At 48.9% G+C, this 27,468-nt stretch overlaps 1 protein-coding gene across 2 annotated transcripts in view; it reads left to right on the top strand.

Moving 5' to 3' along the window:
- The window catches only part of PAX5 (paired box 5), a 187,936-nt gene that overhangs the window by 3,401 nt on the left and 157,067 nt on the right, over positions 1–27,468 (top strand). For both annotated transcript variants that reach the window (XM_042965180.1, XM_007089318.3), the window contains exons 2-5: positions 10,222–10,387; positions 15,813–16,010; positions 23,659–23,723; positions 27,150–27,278. In XM_042965180.1, coding sequence (XP_042821114.1) covers positions 10,222–10,387; positions 15,813–16,010; positions 23,659–23,723; positions 27,150–27,278 — 558 coding nt within the window. The remainder of the gene's footprint in view (positions 1–10,221; positions 10,388–15,812; positions 16,011–23,658; positions 23,724–27,149; positions 27,279–27,468) is intronic.

Here is a 27,468-nt window from a genome sequence, read left to right as displayed (position 1 = left end):
TACTAAAAAATAAAAAATAAAATAAAATAAGGGTTCGAGAGAGAGGACCTAGTGAGTTAAGACAGCGATAGCAGCAGCATCTTTGACGCCCTCAGACTGAGCAACTAATCTGAGCCCTGTAGGCCTCCCTTCACCTCAAACAAGAGAAGGGAGATGGGCTGGAGGAGTAGATTTCAAGCCCCTAGAGCCCTTTAGCAGTCCCAAGCCCAGACTCCTACATCCCAACTCCTGCGTGGCGGGTGGGGCTGACTGGGCAGAGAGAAAGAGGAGGAAGGGAGAGTATGTTCTGAGTGAGGGCAGGTTGCTGGCTGAATCTCGAGGTGGACGCTCCTCTGGAGGTATTTTGGCCTCTCATACATTCTCAATGGGCTTTTTTTTCCAACAGCAGAATTTTCAAAGGCGATTCGACTTCCATAAATTGAGTTCCTTCCCGGATGGTTTCCTTTCCCAGTCTCCTGCCTCCAGTACTTAGCACAGGGCCTGCCGGCCCTGCTCAAAGTTGTACCGTTGGGGATCGTAACCCCGTGACTGTTGGACACAGCAAGTCCCGACCTCATTCAGTGCCATCGTTGAGACCAACTCCCTGCTAGTCCTTTCCATCTCTCATTGCTTGTCTCTCTACTAATCTCACTCAGACCCGTGGGCTCATGAGCCCTCGGAGGCACGACTGTGATGCCGAAGCCCGGCTCCTTCATGGAATTGCTGTGTAATCTTGAACTAGTTCTATAACTTGTCAGGGCCATCATTTGGTGGCCTGTAAGGCTGGGCTAGGTGGCCAGGATGTTAGGTCTGGTGGTGCCTCTTGGCGTTAGAAGTTCCCACAAGACGGCTGCCTTGGAGATGGTGAATAACCCCCACCCAGAGGGAAACTTCCTCTGTCATGGGCACCTGTCGCCCAACAAATTAGGCAGCCCAGCTAAAGCCTGTCCTGAAGCAGCACGCCTCTGTGTGAAGTGGGAGTCCAAGCTATTCCTGCTCAGTTAATATCTGTGGTTCCATCCCTCTCCGGCAGTACTTCCAAGATTCTGTCCAAGCTGCACAGGTATTGGGAAGAAAACTGGTTTGTGCCGGCATATCCTAACTGGGTTCTTTGATTTGGCAGCATCCACACCCTCACCTCTCCCCCAAACTCCCTGCCATCCCAAGAGTGGCTCTCTTCTGAGAGAGGTTCCCAGCCCACAGCCTTTCCTCTACCTTAGACTTTCTACATGACCTTGGACAAGTCCCTCCTCGGCCTCAGGTTATGCATCTGAAAAATGGGGAAAGCAACGCCTCAGGGCCCTTTTGGCTCTAAGACTTTAGAAGTTGTGGTTCTAGGCCCGGACTCAATGAGTGTGGCTGGAGGTGTCCCTCAGGGTGTCCCCACACTCCCGCCTCTCCGGTGGGAACGCTGAGCCACCACTTCAAATTTTAGTCAGTTTTTATGCACCTCGCGCCACCGGGTGGAAAGAACATGGGAACCAGGATGAGTAGCTCCTCTCTGCTTTTGCAGAGATGGGGGTTTCTGCTTCAAGACGGGGTCAGGTTTGAGGGGGTGGGAGAGGGGTGGTGGGGAGGTGGTGAGGATCGGAACCTGCACGGTCCCAGACAAAGGAGAGACAACGCAGCCACTCCTCCCCAATGCACACCGCAGCCTTCTGGGCCCCAAGAGGCCGCTTGGGGCCGTTTTGCGCAGCTGTGCCCTGGAGGGGGTGGGGATGGTGTCAGCACCGGAAACTTATCTACCGGTTAGGGGCAGCTGTGTCTGGGACAGTAACAGAAGGTGAGACCGAAGGCTAACTCAGTGTAGGGAAGTGGCGCAGAGGTAGAGAGAAGGGAGACTGAGGCAGAGAATGAACCAGAATTCCTCTCAGGAGCAACCAATCTGTGCTCTGTCTTCCTTACAAGCCTAGGTCTGGAGAGGTTATCTCAGAGCCCCTTTTTATGTTTAATATCAGAGGATCATTACTTGTGAATTACAAATGGTGGGTTTGGGGACCACTTCCATGAGCTGCTGGGGCTGGAATCTTCAGTGTATTTGCCAGTGCCTCCTGGGTGTAGAATGGCTGTCACATGCTTCCTTTTCAAAGTCCATTCCTTTGCTCGTTGTCTTCTGGACCAGGAGAGTCTGTTAGAAATGCACGCATTTTGTCTTAAAAGCAACAAGAAATTCCCCAGAAAAGGGAAGGAGGAGTTTTCTCTACAGCAGCCTGGTGTAGCACGCCTTTCTTGGTGCAGCCCTTGCAAATAGAACTCGCCTTCCCACCTGCCTGCTTCAGGGACCCTCATTAGCACTGGACTAACAGGACTGGCTTCATTCAGTTCCCAAGAAGTCTTGCGTCAGATGCAGTATTACTCCTGGAAACAGAATCCTTCAGCTGCGCATCACTAGCCCCCAAAGCATCTGGCAGTTCCTGGTCTGAAGCTGGAAACAGAGGCTCAGGGCTCAGTGCTTGGACAACCTGGTCCAAAGCCTCAATTAGTCTCCTCTCCCAGGAGCACCCTGATTACTAACTTTAAAGGGGTGTGAGATTTCTTTCCTCTCAACGTCTCTGCATTTCTGTTAGCTCAGAATTGGGGTGTCCTGGGGGTAAAATGAGGGAGGGAGGTGGACGAGGTGGCGGCGGCAGCGGCTTAGTAGGCTCTTGAAATGTTTAAAATTGTGAAATGTTTCCTCTGGAAGGAGTTCCATTAAAAACTAGGTAAGCCAACTCTACCCATTTTACAGATGAAGAAACTGAGCTCAGAACCGGGTAGATGTGCTCACACTACGAGTCTATTGCGAATCTAGTGGTGCTTAGATTGAAAACCGGATCTTTTACTGCGCTCCGATTTTTCCTCTAATATCCGTGTGTAGATTTTCAGGAGACTATTCCTCCACCCTCCCCGTTCACCTCCCCATCCCCACTTTGGCCGCCCCAATCTCTTAGGGCATTCCAAGTTCCCAGCACTGCGGCGGGGAGGTCAGGCTCCCGCGGGATCTTCGGCGGGACTCTCCAGGCCCTGTGTAGATCCCCTTACCCCTCCCCCCATCCGCGTTCCGCTAGGCCTTCGCCCCGCGCGTTTGTCAATGAACGTGGCGCCGCCGCCTGGGCCCCGCCCCCCATTCTCTCCTATTGCCCAGGTGTCCGCTAATCAGGCGGAGCCCGCCGGTTGCTTAGCCAATGGGATGCTGTCTCGGGCCAGGGCCGGCTGCCACAGCTCTGATTGGCTTGATGAAGCATGATTGGCAGGTCAGCCCCCGCCTCGCCCCCGCCCGGAGGGAGGCTGAGCCCCGGGCGGCGCTGTCCACACGCAGCGGGTCCTGAAAGCGGCTCCGGGGCGGCGCGGTGGCGCACTGTGAGCGCCGAGCAGGCGGAGGGCTAGCGCCGGCGGCGGCGGCGGCGACAGCGCGGGCAGTCAAAGCCGACAGCGGCTCCATCTCAGCACCGGCAGTCCCAGCGGCCTTGGTGGAGAGGACCTTCCGCTCTCTCGGTCCCTCGCTTCACGCCAGGGGCAGGCGCGGCGGCCGTCCCGGAAGAGGCAACTGGAAAACAGTGGAACCAGACCCCTGAAAGAGGGCAGCGGGGCTCGAAGAGTTGGTGGGCGTGAGGCAGATACTCAGGCGAGGAGGCTACTGTCGCTGTTGTCCCCATTCCTGGTCCCAGCGATGGGGGAGCATCGGGGGCCGGGGGAACTTTGAAGGCAGAAGCTCCGGGGGTGTGAGAGCTGCAAGCTCCTGGGGACTGAGGAGTCACGGCCCCAACGTCAGTGACGGAAGCGTCTCCGAACCCGCCGGGGCCCCAGCGCCGCCAGAGAGGAAGTTCTTTGCAACTTCGTCCGAGACGTCGGAGAGCCGAGTAGAGAGAGGCTGGGGCTGCAACTCCAAGCCCCAGAGATTCAGAGAAGCAGAGAAAGGATCCGGTGGAGACCGAAGGGTCGAGGAGAGACTCCAGAGGCAGCGAGGCCGCGGAACCAGCCTGTCAGTCCGCGGGCCTCGCTGCCCCCTGAGTGAAGCCAAGGGCCGTGTGTCCCGAAGGCCTCCTCAAAAGCCGCTCCTACCGGAGGCCGGGGGCTCTTTGCCGTCCCGGAGACGGGCCCCTACGCTATGCCCCCGAAGCTGCCGGCTGCTTGGCCGCAGCTACTTCGGCCCGAGTCCGCAGCCACTGCCTGAGCCAGCCCGAGAGGGAAGCCACCAGGACTTGGGCGCCCCGCTCCCAGCCGGACGGCACTAGCACCGTTTCCCGCCTCTAGGCGCAGCTCTCGGCGATCTCCAGCGGAGAGGCTCTGAGAGAGGCCCGGCAGCTCCAGCAGCGTTTTCCGAACCCAGATCGCACAGAACCCGGCCTGGCGGCTCGGCTCCCTAGCCGCGCTGGGCAGCCCCTTGGCGCCGGGAGGCGGCGGCGTGGGCCGGCCTGCAGTCTGGAGCGCCCCGATGGAAATACACTGTAAGCACGACCCGTTTGCATCCATGCATAGTAAGTAGGCGGCGAGCTCGCTTCTCTCACTCTCCGGCCGGGACGGGGTTGGGTGTGCCGGACCGCGGGGCAGGTACCAGGGCCAGGAGGACTCAGGACTTCCGTAGCAGCGCAGTCAAGTTGGCAAAGTGCAGTGCTCCCAGGCAGGGCATGTGGAACGACGCGCCTGGTTGTCCGACCCAGAGCTCGGCCAGAGCACCTGGTACCGGGAATCCCGCCTCCAGCAACGCGTAGTGTAGGCAGCGAGTTGCAGCCTCTCCAAGGGCTCCGGGCAGCAACATCCCCGCGTGTTGGGAGAATCCTGGCTCGGACCTGAAGAGGGCTCCAGGCCTGGCTAGTTGGAGGGCACAAAGTTGTAGGAGAGGTCAGTCTAAGTCTCAGACAGTGCCCCACACCCCAACCTGGGTGGTGCCTTTTACAGCCGTGGGGCATCAAAAGGGACTGAGGCTTGGAGGGAAATTGGGGCCCTGACCAGCACCTGTGTACTTGTATGTGTGGAAGAAAAGGCTGAGAAGTAAGCAAGGACACCAAGTCCAGAGCTCTAAAGGCGCCCTGGAATTGAGGAGTGGGATCTGAAAAATCAACAAAGTGGCATTCCCTCATGCGAGCTTAGAAGCTGCCGATTCATACAGAGACCCTTAAAGACACTATCAAGTCCTTCTCTTCAGGACACTTGCCTCATGATGGCTTCACCCCTTAAAAAAAAACCCAGAGGTCAGTTAGTCATAACAGGCACTCCCCCCCCCCAACCGTGGCTTCTGTAGGAGACGGGAAGGGTCATTCTGGGCACAGGTGAGGCTGACCCAGCTGCCTGACCCTTCGGGATCTGCCAGTTCACCCTTTAGCACAGCTTCCTGTGAGATGAGCGCTTCTCTCATGGTGAGTTAACGCCGGATTAGATTCAGAGATTTCAAGGAAATTCCAAGTGGAACGAATCGCGTTTCCCTTCTGCTCACTGCAGAGCTGGGCCGGAGCAAGGCGCCAGGCTTTGGCGGCATCTAGCAGGGTAGCCTGCTTGAGTCCCCACGGGCAGCAGGTCAGGGAGTTGCTCCCGGACTGGGAGCTTACCCAAGCCAGGTTTCCTTCAGACAGCCCAGGATCCTGCTTACTCAGCCGTGAGTCCCCTATTTAACAAAGGCAGCACAGACCCGGCTGGAGAGAAGGCAAGCTTCCAGGCGGATTTGTTGGTTTCTGCCCTGGAGGGCCGAGTGGCCTGGTAAGCAGGGAAATGCTGATATAACCGGCAGGGGCTGGTTGCGGGCAGGTCAGTTTCTCTTTGTGTCAATTTCCCGAGTGCAAGGTAATCCACCAAAGCAGCGAGGAGATTTGCGAACAGAAGCGGCTTGCGCTGGTCCTACCCCAAACGATTCTTCACCATTTGGGGCCTGTGCCAAAACGGTTTCCAGTCCATGGTGACCCCAGCGTCCCTGGCAGCCCTCTCTGGGGCAGACTTGAGCCATGCTCTGGGGAGGATCTGTTCTCGCAGAGCGAGCGAGAGAACAAATGAGTTGGGGTCAATACTCTGAGAGGTGGACAAGCCTTTAGCTCAGCTAAGGGGCGATTGGGGGACAAAATGGAGAGGGTTGACCCCTGCACTTCTCTCCTCGCCAGCCACAATTTACAGAGTCTCGCTGCCTCCTGCGGAGAGCCAGGAGCCCCAGAAGTCGTGCCGGCCCTTGGGGAGATAGCATCAGAACCAGTGGTCTCCTGGCTTATGCATGAGGGTGGAGAAGGCAGCTCCTTCCAGGTGCTGGTTAGCCAACCGAAAATGCCAGTGTCTCTGTCCCTCCTTGTCCCTGCCTTCATCTGCCCCCTCCTCGAGAAGTGCTCCCTCCTCCCATTTTCAATCATCCCGGCTGCATGGTGGGGGGCTGGGCCCCAGCCAGCCTAGCTTTCAGAGCTGGCTTCTCTGGAAGTGCCTTGGTTCTGACGCCTAAAGCTATTTGCTTGTACACTGTAGGCCCACCCTGGCCCCCAATTTGTTGGCTATTGAGGGGGGTCAGCTTCTCCCCCTGCTTCCCCCATCTCCCCCATTCCCCGTGGAGCAGGACATCATCTGTGGGGAGGTGGTATTGGGGGAGGGCAAGGCACTGCTGGGAAATTGGCTTCTGTGTTCTCTTGCCCCTACTCCCTATTCTAGACTCATCCTTTTCATCAGCACAATGGCCTCCCACCATCCCTGCATAGATGTCTCCTTCCCCCAGGTAGGGTTTCCAGTTATAAAGCACTTTCATGGGCAATCTCCTACCTAAGTGTCATCTAAACCCTCTGCTACACCCATTTTACAGAGTATGATAATTGAAGCCAGATAGACAAAAGGACTGACAGGAAGTTTACATGGGCAGAGCTGGAGCTGATTCTTGGGTATCCTGGATTCATGGAAGGGGAGAGGGAGGGACTCAAGATTCCAGAGAGAGGGCAGTGGCCTGAGTGAGTACACACATGTGCAAGACACTCTCTCTGTCTGGTTTCACTATACCTGTACTCATGATCGGACTGTCCATCTGTGTCAGCGCCTGTCTGTCGGTTAGAACCCATTAAGGAAATTTCATCCCTCGTCTTTCCTTGTGTCCCTGTTTGCATGTCTGTGTGCCCCTTCATTTATCCTCTCTGGTGCCACTAGGAGGAATTTCAATAACCCTGTGGGGTTCTGGAGTTCAGTCTTCCCTCTGAGTCAGCAGAGACCCTCTCCTCAGGACTCTTTACCCAGCCATGGTCTTCACGATTTGGATAGGGTCCCTGGTGGGTAGTATGTCCTTATCAGGGCCTAAGGAGCATCTGTGGAGGCCAGCCCTTCCAGACCAGAGCCACAGAGGCCTCAGGGCATCTTCAACCCTTCTCCCCTCACCTTCCTCCAAACCCTGAATAGTCTTCCCTGTGGGGTCAGTATCTGTGTGTCTGTTTCCTGGTCTTTGCCTTGATTTGTTTGCATCTGTCTCTGTGCCAGGCTCTCTGAAAATTCTACTTGGCCTTGAGAAGTGTAGCTGAGAACATGCACCGCTCAGGAGGTGAACCCTCACCCAGCTAAGGTCCATAGGAAGTAGAGGCTGGGACTTGGGTCTTCTGAGGAGATGCAGGGCCGGAGCCGGGGTCCCAGAAAACAAAGATTCTTCTCCAAAGAAGTCCCCTGTCTTCCAGATACCCCTTTACTGGGCTTCCTCCATTTTCTCTTCTGGTCTTCTTGCCTCCCATGTACACCACACTCACCTTTCTTTTCCTTGCCTGTACTAGCTGATCCATTCCTTTTTCTCTTCCTCTGCCTTTCTAACCTGAGGCTTCCCTTCTGGGCTCTCTGTCCTTGCTGTCTGTGTCATTTAGTTCCTATGCATTGCATCCTTCCCCTCCCTTTTCCTCTCTTCTTTCCCCATCCTGCCTCCCTCTTTCAGGCCTCTGGTTTTACTTCTTTCTAATCTCAGGGTAAATGGGAGACACTGTCTTCTCTGAGCAGGTAAATTACCTCCCCACCACCCTTGAAATGCTCTCTGTTGGATAGGACTGTGACTTAGGCAGAAAGGGCTCACCTAAGTGAGTTTGGGAGTCTTCCCAGAAAGTTGAGGGAGATTGGGGGCTCCAAGGTCATCCTGAGTCTGAGGTCAGCTGTGGTTATTGGATCGGACTCTGGAAGAACATTGGTAGCCTTGTCTTTGTGGTCAAAAGTAGAGAGTTTGGGGCCTTGCTGCCACCTAGAGTGTCCGACCCTGGGGGTTTTTCCCTGGTGCAAACGGCCCCCGAAGCTCACAAATGTCCTGCAGGACTGCTCTTGGAAGTTAAGTCCTCTTGAAGGTTGCCACTCTGTTTTGGGCAGAAATTTTACATTGCCAGTGGTATAGGGAACAAGCGATTGCAAATGGGTCACAATGCCTGGGCTATAGGTTATCTCAAAAGTGCTGGATGCTTTTGGCTTCCTTCTTGTCCTCTCAGATGGGCTTGTACCAATTTTGAATTTACTTTCTTCTTCAGGCCAGCCTGTTCTTTAAAGATCTGTACAATCCTTTTTTATTAGATGCTCCCAACCCCAGAACAAAGCCTTCTTAAGGCCCTCAACCAGGGGTGGCCGCAGTCTTTCTGTTTTGGGTGAACTACGCAGTTTTCTTTCTAACTGCAAAATCCTGTTGGGGATGGTTTTCCTTTTTCTTACGTTTGGGGTGTTTTAGAACAATCAAAACCAATGAAAGCTTGTTTCAAAAATGAGAGAGAAATTCAGCTAAGAATTAGAATTAGGTACTGTCATTACCAATAAAATTATGTTTTTTCTTGAAATCAGTCTGAGCTTGGAAATTTGGGAAATATTCAATTAGGACCCTCATGGGAAACTTCAGTGAATAGCTTTGGCAGTTTTTAGGAAATAGGTTATGTTATGAGTGTCCCCCCCTTTTATTTCAGATGTCGTTCATGAACTTAGATAGTAATTGAGTGCTTGGTGGGGGATTGCTGAAATGAGGTGGCTATTTTATGTTTTAGAGCTGGAGACAGAGAGAGAGAGAGAGAGAGAGAGAGAGAGAGAGAGTGTGTGTGTGTGTGTGTGTGTGTGCATGGGTGACATCTGAGATGCCCTAGCTTCCCTGGTACAGTCTAGTCCCAGGCAAGTCCCGGTTTAGATAGAGATTTCCCCATCATTGGCCTCTGAGCTGCCAGCAGCATTGATAAATTCTTGGACTTGGCTTTTGGCTTTTGGCTGTCCTTAGTGATGTCAGTTAGTGGCTGATTAACAGCCACAAGGTCAATGATGTTACATACTGGATGTTATATACAGTGGTGCTATACTGGATCACTCTGTGTTTACTGGTTTTGCTATTCATTTACTTGGATTCCTGTTTCCCTCCAGATGGACTTTGGTGTAAGAGGAGGGAGCTTATTGGGTGGAGGAGACACTTTCCTGGACTCCTTTTACTTAAAATCCATCTCAGAGCCCTTGTAAAACCTGGGACTCGGAAGCCTTCTCCAGCTTCTTTATTTCCCCTGAACCAACTTAAAGCTGCTTGTCATTTGCAAAACACTTCAGCAATTCCAAGGAAACTCTTTTATAACAAATCCTGATGTGGTAGAGTGGAATGTGATCCTCTGACCCATTTCTTTTGTGTGCTCTGAGAGGGTACAGGCTGCATGTCAACCTCACCTTTTTTGTTTGTTTATTTTTTGCCTTTACTGAGGGATGAGCCCCATCTTGTTAAAGAAAAGATTTTTATCAAGGCAGTGGTTGGGTTTTGTTTCAGTACTCTGCAGACACTATTTAAATTAAAAAAAAAAAATCTTTAGCCTTTGAATCAGATTGCTGATTAAAAAAACCCAAAACCCATGTTTCCCCCTGAGATCTAGGTTTATTGGAGTAGTTCTTTTCACTTTTACAGATATTTGCTAAAAGGAAAATAGTTATATTTTTAAAAATCTCTTTAGATTTGATGTATTCTAAAACATTTTCTCCCCAGGATCTTTCTTAGACCTCAGCATCATGCATGTAATAAGTTAGGTCTCCAGTATAGATTGGGGTCTTTCACATAGTCCATTGTTAACAAAAAATTACAAGGCAAATTACAACAAAAATTGAAGGATGGGGATGCTTGTTATCAATAGCCCGACTGGCTGAAGATGGACAAAGGCAAAGGTTAATTTTAAAAAGCAATCTGAGGGGCTCATGAAGCCTGCACGATCAGACTCCAGGCTCAAGATCTCCAGCCTGCGGCCATTTCCGATCAGAGGGGCTGTGGGCGCTTACAACACGCTTCTTCTCTCGTGTGACTGGTTCTAACCACCCTTTCTCTCTGCTTTTGTTTTTGATCTGTTTCAGGACATGGAGGAGTGAATCAGCTTGGGGGGGTTTTTGTGAATGGACGGCCGCTCCCGGATGTAGTCCGCCAAAGGATAGTGGAACTTGCTCATCAAGGTGTCAGGCCCTGCGACATCTCAAGGCAGCTTCGAGTCAGCCATGGTTGTGTCAGCAAAATTCTTGGCAGGTAAAGGCAGAAGCTGCAGGCTTCCCTTGATTTTTCAAATAACGACCTAAAACATGACCCAGTAGCTGTCCAACGTGCGGGTGTCATATTGAAAATCATGGTGGCACTTCACCCACATGCATAATACTTAAGAGTTTGCAAAGCTCAAGCCATTCAATTCAAAGTAGTCCTGGGAAACCCCTGTTTCAAGTGACATGTGGAATGAGGTGACTCAATCAGGAATGACATGTTTTCTGAAAGCCTGGTGAATTATTCCAAAGAACCCAAGAATAAGAGGTTCTTGGGAATTTCCCCTACACATGTTAGGTGAGTCTGGGGCCTGAGCAGGGCTGGGTGGAAAACCCACAAGTTATAAAATCACGTTATTAGAGTTCAGTGTTTCATTTTAATGTCTTCAAAAAGCACATTCCATTTTTAAAAGTCAGCTGTCATTTTCAGTTTTTGGTTATCACCAGCCTTATTATGTTGGGCTGTAGTATTTTCCTTCTACACATTTTGTTTCCTTTGTAGTGACAGGCATCTTAAGCATATATTAGAGAGGGAAAAAAACTCAAACGCTAACTCTCAAATCTGACATTTGAAAGTTGCCACTTGACCCTTCGATTTGCAGCAAGCAAAATACGAATAATGCCAATTCTCCCAGAGGGCTGTAGAGCCCAGCCTTTGAGCACTCCTGTGTGTTTTCTCAGGAGAGCTTCAGTATGGTCCAGGGAAGCTTGTTTTGAGAAGGAAACAAATCTACAGAGGCCAAGTGCCTGAGCCAGGTCTATCCAGCTAGTCAGTACTCGGACTGGGAAAAGGCCTCAAGGATTCTTAGACCATTGGCACCTTACCATACTGCAAAGCCAAAGCCACAGGCTTGTTTCGGGGCATGTGAAGTTGTTCGAAGTCTGCTCTGGCAGCCACGGGTGTTCTCAAGTTTAGTTGTTTAGAGCTGTCTCAGGATTTTTCTCCCTGGGTCAGAAAATAACCTTGGTCCTGTAGCTTGCATTATGATTTGAGAACAGATGCCTGAAGAGAAAATAAATATTTTGCAGTATGTCAGTGATATTGTGACTTTTTGCTTGCTCTCTCCCTTTCATCTGCTGGAATTTAAGAAATTCTTTTAGATGGAAGGAATAACAGTTTCTAACCTTGGGGAGCCTTGCTGGAGGCCAAAGGAAGAGGTTTCAAGGCCAGGGGTCTGGCGTCCCCTTTGGGGACCTTGATCCTTGTGTTAATTCCTTATCCCTTACCTACCTCGGGTCTCCTCAGCCAGGGAGGCTCTGGGCTCCACTCCTGTTTAACACTTAACAGCGAATGAGCCCCAGCCAGAGTTCAAGGAGGAAGGCTGGACATTAGCACGGTGCTCTTGTTAGACGGTGGTTTGAGGCAGGAGGACGAAAGTGAGAATAAAAGAAGAAAAATACAGGAGAGGGAGATGCAGAGAAAAGAGAATCATCCATTTAAAAGAGAGAGACAGAAATAGAGAAATGAAGACAAGAAAGAAGGAAAGAGAAAAAGAGGAAGGAAATATTTGAGATTATCCCAGTGTCAGGCTTCGAGAGCCAAGTGGATCTTCGCTATCTTCTTGGGAAGCCTCTTCATTGCATTGAGGGAGAGAAAAAAGAAGGCCCTTCCTTTGTGTTTGCTGAGACATCTTTGCTGAGCCGACATTTTGCTAGCTATCTGAAATCTTCTTAGGACGAGATGCCGAGCCCTTCTTAGAGGGGACGTCCAGATGCCAGGTCCTCATGTTCTGGTGCCCCGAAGCCCTCCAAATCTCCCCTGGAGACCAAAGGGGACAAGGACCTTCCCAGGCACAGCCGGCAGCCTCCGGAGGCCCAGAATAGATTTGTCACTAGGTAGAGTGGCACTCGGAAGTTATGCGCCGCTCTGGTGCCTGGCCGTTTAAGTTGTCAACAATAAATTGGAATTTCATAGCTCATTATTTTCATAACTAAGAACCACAGTGGACAAAATGTCACTCTAATTAGAACTGCCTCTTAAGAAACAAGTTCAGCCCTAAAACAGTGTGACTGGGAATTTCTGAACTGGGCTGTTCATCCACTTATTTTATTTTATTTTTTCGGTTACCGAAGAATTTGATGGGTGCACTCAGAGCGACAGATTATAGAGAGTGTGTTGTGTGTGGTGGTCGTGGTTTTCAGAGGGTGCATGACAAGGCAGGCAGAGACCCTCGTCATCTTGGGAAGGTGGCGATTTGCCAGGAGTGTGGGCATTCAGTCCACAGAGCTCGAGGCTCAGGAGGGGCTGGAGAGGCACAGCCTAGTGGCATGTGAGGCCCATTTAAATCCACCCAGAAAGCCTGGCTCTTGTCTTCTTTCACTGGAGCCTGGCTGGGAGGTTCAGCCCGTTTGGAATTGGGTGGTATGTTACACAGTAATAAACACTCAGAGGATTTTAATCCGCAACACGTGCTTTTTATGTTTTGCAAAGCTTTTTCTTAACCATTCTGCATTTCTGCCCGTGTCCTGGGAGGCAGGCAGGGTAAACATCCTCCCCTTATTATACAAAGGGGGTCACTTGGAGGCCCAGAGACGCTAAGTGATTTGGCCAAGGTCACACAGAGCCACTGACTAACACGCCCACCTCCTCACTCCCAAACGAATGTTCTTTGCACGGAACTACACTGTGCTGGTGGCTGCCGTTTGTCTGTCGTGTGTGAGCCAAAAGGTGGCATGGCTGTTTTGCTGAGATGAAAGAGCAGTTTTTCCGTCTGATTCCTCACTTTATACAGTTGCCAATTGGGGTTTCCCCTGGGGTGCCAGGACTGCTTTCTAAGGGCCAGGCTGATGTGTCAGTCAAAAGGCAGACAGAGACCTCTTCGTGTGAACACCACAGCCTGCTATGGTTGGCACTGCTCAGGTGGGCTGGGTGGAGGGCCCCAGATCCTGCCACCCCCGCTGCTCTCTCAGCTGCGGCAGGAACAGTGCAGTCCCATTCGAGTGATTACAATTGGAGTACTTAGCCCAGGGTTGTCCTTGCGTCTGTAACTGCTGCCCCAAGCCAGTGCCTGTCCTAACAGGTGCCCAGAGAGGAGTGAGTGAGTGAATGAGTGAGTGAAAAGAGGTCTGCGAAATGCCTGGTAAACAGTAGAGCTTCCTACAATTGTCATCATCCCCATTATCATTTTAATTTTCACAGTCAAAGCAGAAGTTTGCTCTAGTGGGAAGAGGCCAGAGTCAGACCTGAAAGCTGGGACCGCCTCTGGCTTCTAAAAGGGAGTTGGGCAAGGCACTTGTTCTAATCATCAGTTTCCCCTCCGTAAAACCCCGCTGGCCCCTTAGGATTGACGTGGAGATCCAGATAATTTGAGGCAGAACTCTGTAAATTTTAGAGCCCTGTGCTGAATAATGAGTTATTGTGTTGATAGTAACAAATGACTTTTTATTGTAAAATTGGAAGGATAATTGGAAGCTGCAGAGATTGCTGTGTGCCTTGATTTAGCTGCCTTTCTAAACTTCTGACAAAATAGTGTTTTCTTGGATGTTTCTTAAAGACTGTGACTAATAATTTTTCAGTAATTACAGAAGGGGGGAATAGGTTGAATTTTGCCTTATTGTCCAAATTTAAACATGACTCACTTTTCTCAATGAAAAACAGAATTTCCATGTCCATATCACTGCTCTCAAATTATTTCATCTGTTTCTAGAATGTCCATTAGGTTGGCCCTAACTAGATTTCCCCAGGCTGAGACTTTCAGCATCTCTTTATTTATTTATTTTAAGTGTTTATTTATTTTTGAGAGACAGAGAGAGAGAGAGAGAGAGAGAGAGTGCATGAGTAGGGGAGGGGCAGAGAGAGAGAGAGGAAGACACAGAATCTGAAGCAGGCTCCAGGCTCTGAACTGTCAGCACAGAGCCAGACGTGGGGCTTGAACTCTTGCACCAAGAGATCAAGACCTGAGCTGAAGTCGAATGCTTAACTGACTAAGCCACCCAGGCACCCCTCAGCATCTCTTTAAATGTGACTAGTCACTGGGTCTTGGGTAACACTTCCCACCCATCCCATGGGAGAATCGTCTCTTTGCCTTACCTATTATAAACTCTTTAGGTTGACAATTTACCAGTCATTGGGGTGCATGGCTGGCTCAGTTGGTAGAGCACGTGACTCTAGATCTTGGGGTCGTGAGTTCCAGCCCGCATTGGGCATAGAGTTTACCTAAAAAAAAAAAAAAATTACCAGTCAGTTCTAAAATGTCTCCTTACCTAAAAAAAAAATCTCAACTACAAGATAATCTCTTTTGCAAGGGGAAGTCAAGAATTCCTCTGTAAATATTGAGAGACATCCAGTGAAGGCTCAGATTCAGAAAAGGAATCAAGTCATTTTTTTCCCTTGAAATGATCTTTCACGGCACTCTTCTCCCCGGTCTCGGTTTTACTGTAAAACCCTGACATCCTATTTGTGTTAACGAGGAAGAGCTGATAGCATGGAAATGTCCTTAGAAACAGCGATTTACCTCAGGGGAGGTCTCTGGAAGAGCTGCGGTGACTTGTGGTTGGTTTTTATTTATTTATTTTTTTGATTGCTTGGGTTTTGACTTGTATATAACACATATTTCCAGTTAACTCTGGAATCCAACATTTCCTTTCATTTTAGGCTAGGGCTATCATTGTAATCTTATGGCAAAAAAAAGTTGCACTTAAGGGATAGTGTCACAGAATGCAGATGGAATCTGCTAGGGGATGGGAATACTGGTAAATTAAAGGTACAGGCCAACTTTCTGGGGGAAATTTTAGCTCGGGGGCCAGGCCACTGTCCTGATTTGGCCAATGGGCCTTGTGTGACCCTGGGCAAGCCTTTTAACCTTCATGGATCTCTGTTTTATACCTGTAGTTGGGGACCTGTTCATGCACTTATTCATTCATTTATTCATTCAAAATATTTATGTGCTTTAGAACTGTGGTGGGGATCAAATGGGAAAGCTGACTTCAAAGTTTTCTGTAAACTGTAAAATGATAGATAAATGTGATAGTTAATTAACTAATTAATGCATAGTGTCTGGACCAGCACTGTCCAATAGAAATATAACACGAGCCACGTTTGAAATTTAAAATTTTCTGGTAGCATATTAAAGAAGGAAAAATAAACAGGTATAATTGATTTTATATATTTTATTTAACCCAGTATATGAAAAATGTGATCACGTTAGCCTATGACCAGTATAAAAATTATTAATGAGATATTTTACCTTCTTGTTTCTATACTAAATTTTGACAATCTTGTGTGTGTTTTATGCTTACGGTACACCTCAATTCAAATGAGCCATGTTTCAGATGTTCCAAAGCCCCATATGGCTAGCCTAGGGCTGCTGAATTGGACAGCACAGATCTGGATGTTTTCTGGACAGAGTAGCTATTTTGTTGCAAACATCCATTTTGCTGGTTCCTCATGGCTAAGCTCCTTTCTGCTTGGGTCCTAGGTATTATGAGACGGGGAGCATCAAGCCTGGTGTAATTGGAGGATCCAAACCAAAGGTCGCCACGCCCAAAGTGGTGGAAAAAATTGCTGAGTATAAACGCCAAAATCCCACCATGTTTGCCTGGGAGATCAGGGACCGGCTGCTGGCGGAACGGGTGTGTGACAATGACACGGTGCCCAGTGTCAGTTCCATCAACAGGTGAGGGGCTGGTGCCTGTGGGGGGCTAGGGATCGGGGGGAATGGGGCATCCTGGAGGCTCTGTGAGTGCCTTTCCTAAAAGTCTGGTCTCTCCATTCATCCAGGCCCCTTAGGGGTTATTGGACAGAGGGGTGCTAATGGGGCTAGATTGATCTCGCTGTTGCCCTTCTTATCTTTCCAAAGTAAGCAGGGGTCCTAGGCTCAGGGAGGGAAGGCCATGTCAGTACCCAGGCTGCTTGAGAGTCTTCTGAGCCCAGAGTGATTTCTGTTACTCTCCCTTTACCGCCACCTCTGTGTGTGGGACACTTAGCAGCAAACTGTTCTGATCAGGCCTTGACAAATGTCACTTCTTTGTCAGCCCGTGCTCAGGGTCTCCGCACTGGCTGATATAAATCAGAGCTTCCAAGGAAGAAAATCCCTGCCTCCAGTTTGGGCAGAGGTTGAGCCGTTGAATGTGGAAAACAGAGCCTGGACTTGAAGTTGAGAGATTTGGTTCCTTGTCCCAGTTCTGCCACAAACTCCAAGTGTCACCCTGACAAAGCTCTTCCTCTCTTTAAGAGCCCAGAACCTTGGTGGTCCTGATGTAGGTCAGTGATCTCCAAGAGTGACATCCAGGACACCAAGATGCTGTGGAGTTAGGGAGCTGCTCTCTCCCCAGTTTCCCTCAATGTCACCCATGGAGAGAAAGAACCAGAGAAATACCATGAGTACCAGGCATGGGATCTTCCTGGGAGCCACAGCGGCACCTTCTCTGAAGTGTGATCCAGGATATATCTAATGGAGCTTTCAGAGCTTCCAAAAATTTCTGAAAGAAAGTATTCTATTATAGGGGCACCTGGGTGGCTCAGCTGGGCAGGCCCCCGACTTTGGCTCAGGTCACGATCTCATGTTCTGTGAGTTGGAGCCCCGTGTCGGGCTCTGTGCTGACAGCTTGGAGCCTGGAGCCCGCTTTGGATTCTGTGTCTCCCTCTCTTTGCCCTTCCCTGGCTCATGCTCTGTCTGTCTGTCTCTCTCTTTCAAAAATAAATAAACATTAAAAAAAATTTTTTTTAAAAGAAAATTTTCTATTGTAAACGGCAAAGTCTCAAATCCGTTAAACCTATAGAAGTCAAGGATGAAGTTGTGAGGTGAACAGAAATGATTGTTCTCTAAACTCCACAAAGAAAAGAGAACCAGCTGACTGAAAACTTGAATGGTTCCCATTTCTCTAAGGTCACACACTACCCTTGTCCATGCAGAGCCTGTCCGGGCATAGCAGACCCCTCACCCCCCGGCAGAAAGAGGTGGTCAGACTAGAATGTCCCTGAGATCCCTTCTGGGCTTGATGGTTGTTCCTTCTGTGATGCCTCGAATGCACAGAATCACTGTGTAAGTGCATCTCTTGATGTTTTGAGACCTGCTATTTCATAAGCCATGAGCCTGTTTCCTTTCTCTCAGCAAGTCTTTATCTTGGTCCTGACATCATGTGAGGTACAGACCACAGAGAGGGGCACCAGGTACACTGTCTCGTAGTCTCTGTTCTAGAGGGCCTCCTTGCGTAGGATGGCATTCAGGCATGCATGAGAATTCTGGTCAACCTGAATTAGCTGAGGAGATAGCAACGGTTGTGGTGGGTTTGGGGTGGGGAGGGGGATAACTTCTGTTCTTCTGGGTTATGAGGGGCTCCAGTGTGCTTTGGGAGTCCCCTACTTCTGACACGTTGCAGGATTACCGTCACACAGAGCAACATGACTTTTTCCCATGTCTCCAAGAGCCCTTGTGTGGAGTAAGGCATACAATGCCTATAGCAATGGGGGAACGGAAGCCTTCTCTTCAGAGGAACCTCCACCAAACCCATGGTCAGGCTTTGGGGGCCCGCAGATTTCCCAATGTAGGGTGTACGTGTAATTGGTGGTTTGAAAGATAACCCTGGGTTGCCTGTGGGGGTCCCAAGCTCCTAATGCCTGCTGTTGGCAGGCAGTAATGTAACAAGTGAAGAAGGCTAGGTATGAGGTGATAGGGAAAGGTGGGGTCTGAGGGAAAACAGACAGCACGAGAGTTACTGAAGGGGTAGGTGCTTCTCAGCTCCAGCCGAATGCCTCCAGGATTTTTTTTTAAGTTTATTTATTTATTTGGAGGGAGAGTGTGTATGCGCCCGCGAGCGTGCGAGTCCACCAGCCGGGGAGGGGCAGAGAGTGAGGAAGAGAGAGAGAATCCCAAGCAGAGTCTGTGCTGTCAGCTCAGAGCCCGACACGGGGCTCAGTCTCCTAACCAGGAGATCGTGACCTGACCTGAAATCAAGAGTCGGACGCTCTACCGACTGAGCCACCCAGGTGCCCTCCAAATCTCCATATTATTAAATGGTGGCAATGAATTTCAGTGAAAAAAAAAAAATGCCTTACAGGACGAGCATAACTCATTTGCAGGGCTCCAGCTTATATCTTCTGTAATACAAGGATGAAAACAGTCATCTATTTATGATGAATTTGCTTTAAATGTATTTTAGAAAAATATAACTGGAACACCAAGCCAGTGAGTGTGAACTTTATGAAGTATCCCTCCCATTTACGGTAAAGAACTTGTATTGCCTCATAAAGTAAGTCTAAGTCAAAACGTAAGTTACTTGAAAGGAAGATACGAAGTGAAAAGAGCACAGTGGCCCGACGGAGCGGTGGAGGCCGTGAGGCAGGACTTGCACGAGTGTCTAGGGAAGCCGTGGACCAGCTGGTGCTTTGTGCTTGGAGTTGCGCTGGGCGGCTGCTTGCTGGTTGCTGGGGCTGTGGCTAGCCTCAGGGGCTCTTGTGTGTTCACAGCGGTGGCTGTGCCTCTGAGGTGTTTTCAGGTCTGTCGTCTCCTGTAGCCCTTGAGGCTTAACTCTGTTCTTTGGCAGGTGTAGAAACTGAGGCCCAGAAGAGAGGTGTAGAGGAATGATGATTTTGAGGTAGAGATGGGAGTAGAGTCCGGGTCCCCTGATGTTAGTAAGAGGAGGGCCTGTCTCTTTCCACCATTGCCCTGTAGGATTCTACCCGTGACAGAACTGAGGATCCGAGAGCAAAGAGGCAAGGAGGAGTAAAACGGTCATTCCTACCATGTCCACGCACCTTGCAGCCTTTGTGCGTTGCTGCCTGTCTGCAGCTCCCTCTGTGGCCCACAGCCCTCTCCTGGGCACCCTGCTGGGGGCTCTTCTCTGGGGGCACACTATGGCACTTCACTCAGAGCTCTTTGTGTCTTTAGCCAACCAAGCCAGCAATGCAGATGAACAAGGACACTGTTGGTGCCTCCCTCCCACCGCCACCCGCCTCCCCCTGCCCCGTCCAAGAAAGCCTGAGCCATCCCTGCGTGCAGTTTTATTTTCCATATGAAGGCAAAGCTGCTCTCCAAAGCTGCGTTCAAACGGGTGCAGTTTCCAAGTAACTGTCTCGCAAACGTCATGATCACGATCTAAGAGTGTCCACAGATTCCTCTCCCAGCTCTTGCCTCCCCGGGGGCAACTTCTCACTCTTCCCCTACTTCACACAGCTAAGGAGGGAATGGTGGCTGGATTTGTAGCTATTCCGGTGGCAGCAGTGTCGTCTCCACTATCCACCCCTACCAGTGTATGCCTTTCTGCTGTCTTCTGGGAGAGCAGCCTGGGAACCCGTGACTGACACGGAATTCAGCGACAACGAACCTGTTCTGCTCAGCATGTGGGAGATTTGCTGGGACACAAGCCATCATGTTTATGTGGTTTCCTAAGGACAAAAAAGGGCTGGGGGTGCTGCACGACCTGCACCAAGGATTCTTAGAATCCAGCCCGAGTGTCAGTGGGAGGTGACTGTCCAAGAGCTGACGGAAGCCGGTAATGGAGCCTTCCTTCCGATCCAGTCCTGGATCTCTAAATCAGGGGCCAAGTGGTGGGGACTGCGAGTGGCACTCCCAGTTAGAAGGACGGTTCCACTTAGCAACGATTGGTTGTTGTCATGTGAGAACGTGGGATCAGGATTGCTAGGTGTTTCGATTTTTCAAGGGAAGCTACAAATCCGTGTATTTATGTAAAAGCTCCCACCCTACAATTATTGGCAACTAATTCAAATAAAACAAATGACTGTGCAGGCCAAACAAAACTCACTCAGGAATTGATGTGGCCTGGGGATGACAGTTTGTAAAATCTACTCTTAATCTGAACTTGGGCAGCAAGACTTCTGAGAGTGTTTACCCATTCCCCTCTTTCTTCTCCACATCAGTTGCTGGCCTGGGTGTCACCTGTGGGCCCCCTCCCAGCATGGCCCAGTTGGACCCTTGGTTTGGGATTCTTAGCACAGCTGATGACCCAAGATTCTTACTGCACCAATGGCAGTTTGACCAGTGCAGTAGATGTGGGTATATCTTCAGCCCTGTCTTCCTATTTCCTTTTTAAAGGCACCATGATTTTCTCCTCCAATGTAATTGTGTAATGGAGGGCGGGGATGGAGGAGTATGTGTGTGAGAAGACCTAGCCTTTCAAAGAAGTGAGGGTGATGTTGAAATAGGATCCTTACAAATGCCTGTAATACCTGAAGCCCTTGAAGTTTAGTCCCTCAGTTTCTAAATGGATTTGGAATCCAAATAGACTTTATGTCTCCTATAGGAAATATTTAGCAGAGGGGCCACTTCTTTTGAATGTGGTGCAAAGGAAATTGCTCGAGCATGGGAGCTGGGAGTCTGGGCTGACCTGCTGTGTGACCCTGGGCAAGTCACTTCAGCACTCTGGGCTTTGGTGTCCTCATTTGCAGGAATTGGTGGATTGTTGAATTCCCTTCTCTGCTGGACCATCTAGGATGTTCACATGGCACCCAGGATCATGCTCATGCTCAGCGAAGTAAAGGCAAAACCCTTTAGTGTTAACTGCCAGGTAACCAGACTGTCTCTGGTTTAGAAGAGGTCCGGAGTATGACTCTTACTGTGACACGTCTTGACGATTGCTTGTTAATTTAAATTTTTTTTTTAGAATTGCTATGATTCAATTAGTCTTGTCCTTCCCACTACCATTTCTTCTCAGTGGAAGATAATGCTCTTTGTTCCTTTTTTTTTTTTTTTTTGGCAGCTGCTGCAAGCAGATGGGCAAAATCTCTATCCCTGGGGACAGCTTTGGAGGGTTCCCTACAATTCTGGTCTTGCCTATAAAGGACAGCTCCTCTATAGCCTTAAAATAGGGTGTGGGGATGACTACTTTCCCCTCCCTAGTTCCCAAGGGGATCTCATGTGTTTTTAAGGTATTTGTAGAAAATATGAACCTTTTAAGGTTGAAGCTGGTCTTTAATCTTTCTGAAGATACTGCTGAAGATAACAGCTAACATTTATAGCAAACTTACTGTGCAACAGCTGCTATTCTAAGTAATTGATTAGTTTCATTCTCATCATAACCCTATGATGTAGGAATGATTCTTGATCCCATTTTGCAGATGAAGAAACTGATGCACAGAGGAGTTAATTTACTCAAGGTCATGTAGCTGGCAAATCGGAAAACTGGGTTTCAGACTCTAGTGGTCTGATTCTGGAGCCTGTGGTTTTAATCAGTATGCTGCAGTGGCCTCTTAATGATTTGTAACAATTAATAATGTTTTACCAAATGGCTTATATTTTAAAAGAAAAATAAGGAAAACATAATTTTCTTTGCTCTGCCTAGGTACAAACTTAATGGCCAAGCAATACTCTGCAAAGCTAGGACTTTATAGGAAATAAATATGAGAAATAGTTCTCATATATTTTACCATACATTTATATGTACATAACCCATAATATAGGTAAACTGTATTTATATCTGTATAGCCAGATACTCACATTGAGCTATATCTCTGTAGACAAACACACATGTATCCTTGGAAAAGGTGACATACACACAAATACAAAAATTAGATCAGATTCTAACTTAATTCCAGGTGGTCCAAAAGACTATCTCACTCCCAGGTCCTTGTCAATATGCTCCATGTTTGTTTAGTTAAAATAAGAATTTTGAAAATTGGAGGAAACAAACCAACCCTGAATGCATTTGAAGCAACACTTAAGCTGACTCATAAGAAAAAGGCAAAAGGCCCTGGGGGCTCCAGGGGCCTGGACTCCAGGGGACCTGTGGTTGGGCTGTGTGGTGTGAACAGAAATGTCCGTTCAGGCTCTCAGCTGAGCATGCTGAGGGGCCTCGGTGCCTGCCACTGAGCTGTGAGATCTCTGAGGGCAGAGACCATAACCCAATGAGGGTATCCTTACTTCTCTCCATTTGTACAAGCTGGAGACTCAGTGCAGCTTGAAACTTGAACTTCCAGAAATAATGGTCTGGAATGTGAAAAAGCCTGTCACTTAACACTGAGTGAAGAGAGCCAGATACAAAACCATGGACGCGATTTAATCTTGATTTTGTTAAAGGAAATGGGTATTTCCTAATATGCGTAGGAATGTTAGCATAAAGGAGGTACATCGAAATGTGATTTTAGATACCTTCTTTGTATTTCTCGTCCTAATAGTCTACAATGAGCACAAAGTACTTTTATAATTAAGAAAAACCCTAATAACTGTTCTTTTAAAAGGTGATCCTTGGAGGCTGGAGTAGAACGTCTCCAAAGAAGCTGAACATTCTGTTACCACCCACCCTTCTCCCTAATGAGAAGGGAGAAGCTTCCCTTCTCAGGGAAGGAGCTTTCGTGCAGATCCCACAGGGACTTTGGGCCCAGCCCTGGTTGGTTGCGCTATGACACACAGGGCTTGGGGTCTCACGGGGGAGACCCATATGAGTGTGCTGTTCTAGACAGAAATTTATAAGCTAAGCTTCTCAGAGCCCAAGGTCCTACAGAAGAACATCAGAGCTGCCGGGGCAAAGGAAAAGCAGTACCACTATTATCCCTTTCATACAGTGGGCTTTGTTTGAAGATTTTTTTCCCCAAAAAAGGATTTAATTAGAGTGGTCTGTTCCAACTGCCTCATTGTATGGAGGCCTGCAACAGAATGGACTTGCCCAGGGTCACAATCAAGTTCATCATATTAGAACTAGGGCAAGGTCTCTGGAAAGACAGGCCAGCACACCCCCGGCTCCTGGCCTTGTTGGAGCCTAACCATGTGGCTTTGTACACGGCAGCTTTGGAGGCTTCCTCTTAGCAAAGCCAGGCCTGTCCCGGCAGCACTTTAACCCTTTCTAATTTCAGAGCAACATGCATCTGCTTCCTTTGGTAATTTTTAATGGGTGGGGACGTGGCTCTCTCCTGTGGCTCTCTCCTGCAGAGAAACCAGAGCACGTGGGCCCCCAGGGAACAGAGAGGTCACCTGGTTCAGTCCCTTCATTCCACCGAGGGGTGGGGTGGGCAGAGGTCCAGGAAAGGGAAGAAAGTCCCTATTAGCGTCCCTCAGGGAGTTCCTTATGGAACTGGAGCTGCTCCAGAGAAAAAAATGTCTGTTTGTAACATTAATGTGTCATCCTTTTTCTACACAAGAGGTACTTGAAGCCCAGAGAGGGGTGGGAACAAGTTACCCAAAGACACCCAGGGAGTTAGGGGCTGAATTGGGACTAGTCCATAGTGCTGCTAACCCCCTACACTCCCAATCTGGGGTCATAACCTCCCTCCTCGTCTGCCCCAGCTTGCCAGGCCTTTTCCGTGCATAGCTGGTTGAGATCTCTTCTCCGTGGTGGTAAATAGCCGTTAATTTTTCCCCCAACTGTCCACAGGATCATCCGGACAAAAGTACAACAACCCCCGAACCAGCCGGTCCCAGCTTCCAGTCACAGCATAGGTAAGAAGAACTTCTTAAAAAAATTTAAAAATCTAATGGGCTCCAAATATTCTAAAGAACTTTTTAATCATTCTTATGGACAGATAATTCTGCATAAAACACTTCGGCACACGTACTAATGCGCCTTCTTTGTCATTCTCCAAGGGCTGAACCTGGTAAATGAATTTTATAAATACTGCTAAAAGGTTTTGAATTTTACTGATTATTATGATAAATAGCTTTCACCATGAGACAGAAAATTGAAATCTAAGCCAAAAAAAAAAAAAATCCACTAATGGGGGTCTATAGAATGTCAGATAATTAAAGTAATAAATCAAGAAAGGGATACTTATTCATAACATTTTCTGCATCATTAGTCAGTAAGTAGTTTTGAATGTGTTTTTTTCTTCTATCAACCAGCCCTTCTACAATTCTTTGTGCACTTGCAGTCTTGAGTGAAGATGTGGCAAAACTTCCCAAACTTTCTCTCTCTCTCTCTCTCTCTCTCTCTCTCACTTCAATCTCATGTACTCCATGAACTGTCGAGGACTGCCAGTGGGGCTTTTGATACTCATGGGAGATAGTCTGAGTGAGCATGACTTATAAGGGTTGGGGGTCCTATTTCCAACTACTAAAGAGTTCAGAAGTTTCGCTTGCCTGTCCTTTCCCCGAAAAGACTGTGAGATGAAAATGACATGTGTCTATTTAAGACATATTATTTCTCCACTTGGGATAAAGGGAACACCTCTGGGGGGAAAGTTATTCTACTATAAGAAAGTGCTGACCATTCAGTTCAGTAAGCCTCTGATAGTCCCGGTCAATGTCACTTAATAATGCCTCAGACTGTGTAATGTTTCCCCACCTTTGTCACTCCCTCTTTAACTGAAGAAACCCCCCCGCAGTGATGGGGGATGGGCAGAGGCAGGCTTATAGTTCCAGCTCTGCCATTAACTCATCCAGTGAGTACGTCCCTTTACTTCTCCGAGTCTGTTTCCCCATTTGCGGACTGACGTGCGCAAACTAGGTGCTCCCTGAGGTTTCTGATCCACCATGGTTGCCTCTGTGGATAAAGGTAAGAGAGAGTTCCTCCCTTCCATAAAATAATTATTTAGGAATCCATTCAAAAAGTGTTTGCTAAGCCCCTGCTTTGCATGGAGACTAGTGTTATAAAGGAGGCAGGACAGAATCTCCATTCTCATGGGCTTCTCGGTCTAATAGGGGAATGTAACGAAGAGAAGTTTGCAAAACACTGAGATAAGGCTCAAGAAGGAAATACAGGATGCTGTGTGAGCCAAAGGCAGGGAACTGTTACCAGCTCTGTTGAGCTGGTGTGAAGAGGGTTGAGGAGGGCTCCTGGGGAAATGTTTGTGGCTGAGATTTCCCTTGTAGCTTTAACTATTTCGGATGACGGAGCAATGAATATGAGACTAAGAATACCCGATAATATTCTTGCAATTGGGTTAGAGGAATAATTCTACTTGTAGGTCAGCAGAATGCTTTGTCTCGGAAAGTTTTATAAAAAAATGTACCTTGTATGCGTCCAGGCCTTTATCGTTTACAGACTTATTGAGGAGTGAGGAAATGGAAGTTAGAGAGATTAAATAACTAGCCCAAGGTCACATTGCTCATAAGTGACGGAGCCAGAATTGGAACCTGGGTCTTTGGAGTCTGGCACAATCACAAGATAACCAGAACTATCGCTGGCTCTGTCAGCAACATGGCGAGCCTTGGTTATATGTGCTCGTTGGTTTTTAAAGTACCAAATGACGTGTGATCTTCTTTCTTCCTCTGTTCTTTGCACCTTAATACAGAAAAGGTTGTGAGATTTGCATAAATCTATTTTGAGGAGCTTCTTCTGGTGAAGGAAAAGAGAAGTTAACGATTTCTACTTCTGTGTCTCCTAAGGAAGATCTAAAATCTAACTCAGATATAAGAAGAAAGGCACTGTTCCCTCTAGGTCTGTAGGAGCAAGAGCTGGATATGCTCCCAGGAAAGCAACAAACAGCTTCTCACGCAACACCACCATTTCTAGTAATTTCCTACACTTTAGAGTCAAAGGCGGCTCCACCTGCCTCCAGCTAGTTATAGCCCAAGGAAATGTGTCAGAGATTGGTTTGTAGGTTTTAATGAACCAAGAGAGAATTCCCAAAGCCCAGAAATGGAAATTCAGCTGTACAGCTTGAGAGGACCCTGCCGACTTGGCTGCTCTTTTCCCCTGGACTCTGGGGTTAGGAGTTAAAGTGAAACTTGCGCAAAACCTCCCCTCCCCTCCCCTCCCCTGTTCTTATCCTTAGGAATGTAGAGACCTGGCCTTAGTCACAATAAGTCACTGAGCTCAGCCCACGTTTCTGGGCAGGGGAAATCAAGACTTTAAGTCAGTAGACCTGAGGCCAAGTGGTGGTGCTACTGCTTATTGGCTAGATGACATTTAGCGAATCACTTCACTTTATGGCGCCTTCAGTTTCCTCCTTTGACCCAGGAGTATAAATAACAGCACTTGACATTGTTGCAACCGTCAAATGAAAAGCAAGGCATTAATGTGAAGCGTATTATTGTTCTTCATTATTACTTAACGAGGGGCAGATTACTGTAAGGGTTCAGACTTCAGTTTCTGGATTCTGTGGCCTTGGGCAAGTCGCTTACCTTTCCTGAAGCCTGGGTTCCCTTACCTTTCCAATGAGATAACAACATCACCTCCCTTACAAGATTGTTCTTAGAATTAAATAAAATAATGCCTCAATGATGCCTGGCACAGAGTAAGTTCTCAGAAAACATCAGTTATCATTATGATATTATACATATCAGTATATATTATATGTGCACAATATATATTCTATTATATAGCCTATCATTATTACATAATTAATATTGAATGTGAAAATCCAGGTAAACTAGAAGGAGAAAAGACAGTGAGGAACTATAAAGAGAAGGAAGTTTGCCATTTGGAGTTTTGTTGGCTAAGTGTATGAGTGTGCAGGTATTTATGTCCGTGTGGATGGGTGGATATGTAAGCAGGGAATGAAGCTGCCTAATGAGTGGTCTAGGCTGGCTGGTGGTAGGCCCCAGCTCCCCCCTCTCTCTTCGCCGTTCCCCTGCTTCCTGCATTCTTGGACAGGATTTGAGCTACTGCTCTTCTCACGCTGTCCTGTGTGCCTTTCTGCACCGTCAGCCCTCCTAGCTGCCCGTGCTCCCCCTTGCATCCCCCCAGCAGCAGAAAACCGGGGCAAATGCCCCGAGGGCTGCCCCCATCGCCCAGGTGTAGACGCTGCCATAGGGCGGGTGTCCTCCGCGAACACTCACTGCATCCCGCGCTCCCGCTGCTCCGCAAACAGTGGCATCCAGCCCAGTGTAGGGTGAGTGCTTTTGTTTTGGCCGGCTGCCCGGCAAAGCGCCCGCCCCCCACAGCCCTCCCGCCGGGCCCTGACCAGCCCCTCTCCCTCTGCACAGTGTCCACGGGCTCCGTGACGCAGGTGTCGTCGGTGAGCACGGACTCGGCCGGCTCCTCGTACTCCATCAGCGGTATCCTGGGCATCACGTCTCCCAGCGCAGACACCAACAAGCGCAAGAGAGATGAAGGTAAGAGATGCCTCTGCGGTCCTGTCCGGGGCGACCCGACCGGACGGGATCTGCTGTGGGGCCGTCAGTGAGGAGTAGAAACAAAGATGCCTGATGAGCACCGGGAGTCCCCAGGGCGGGTGGACACGGGAAGGGGCTGGGTGCCCTGGGAGAGGCAGGCAGGGTACTGGCTGGGATTGCGGATTTCTCG

Source organism: Panthera tigris, chromosome D4 (genome assembly GCF_018350195.1).
Source record: "Panthera tigris isolate Pti1 chromosome D4, P.tigris_Pti1_mat1.1, whole genome shotgun sequence".
Taxonomy (NCBI): domain Eukaryota; kingdom Metazoa; phylum Chordata; class Mammalia; order Carnivora; family Felidae; genus Panthera; species Panthera tigris.
The sequence above is the reverse complement of the archived record's forward strand: the minus strand, read 5'-3'. Positions and strand labels throughout refer to the sequence as shown.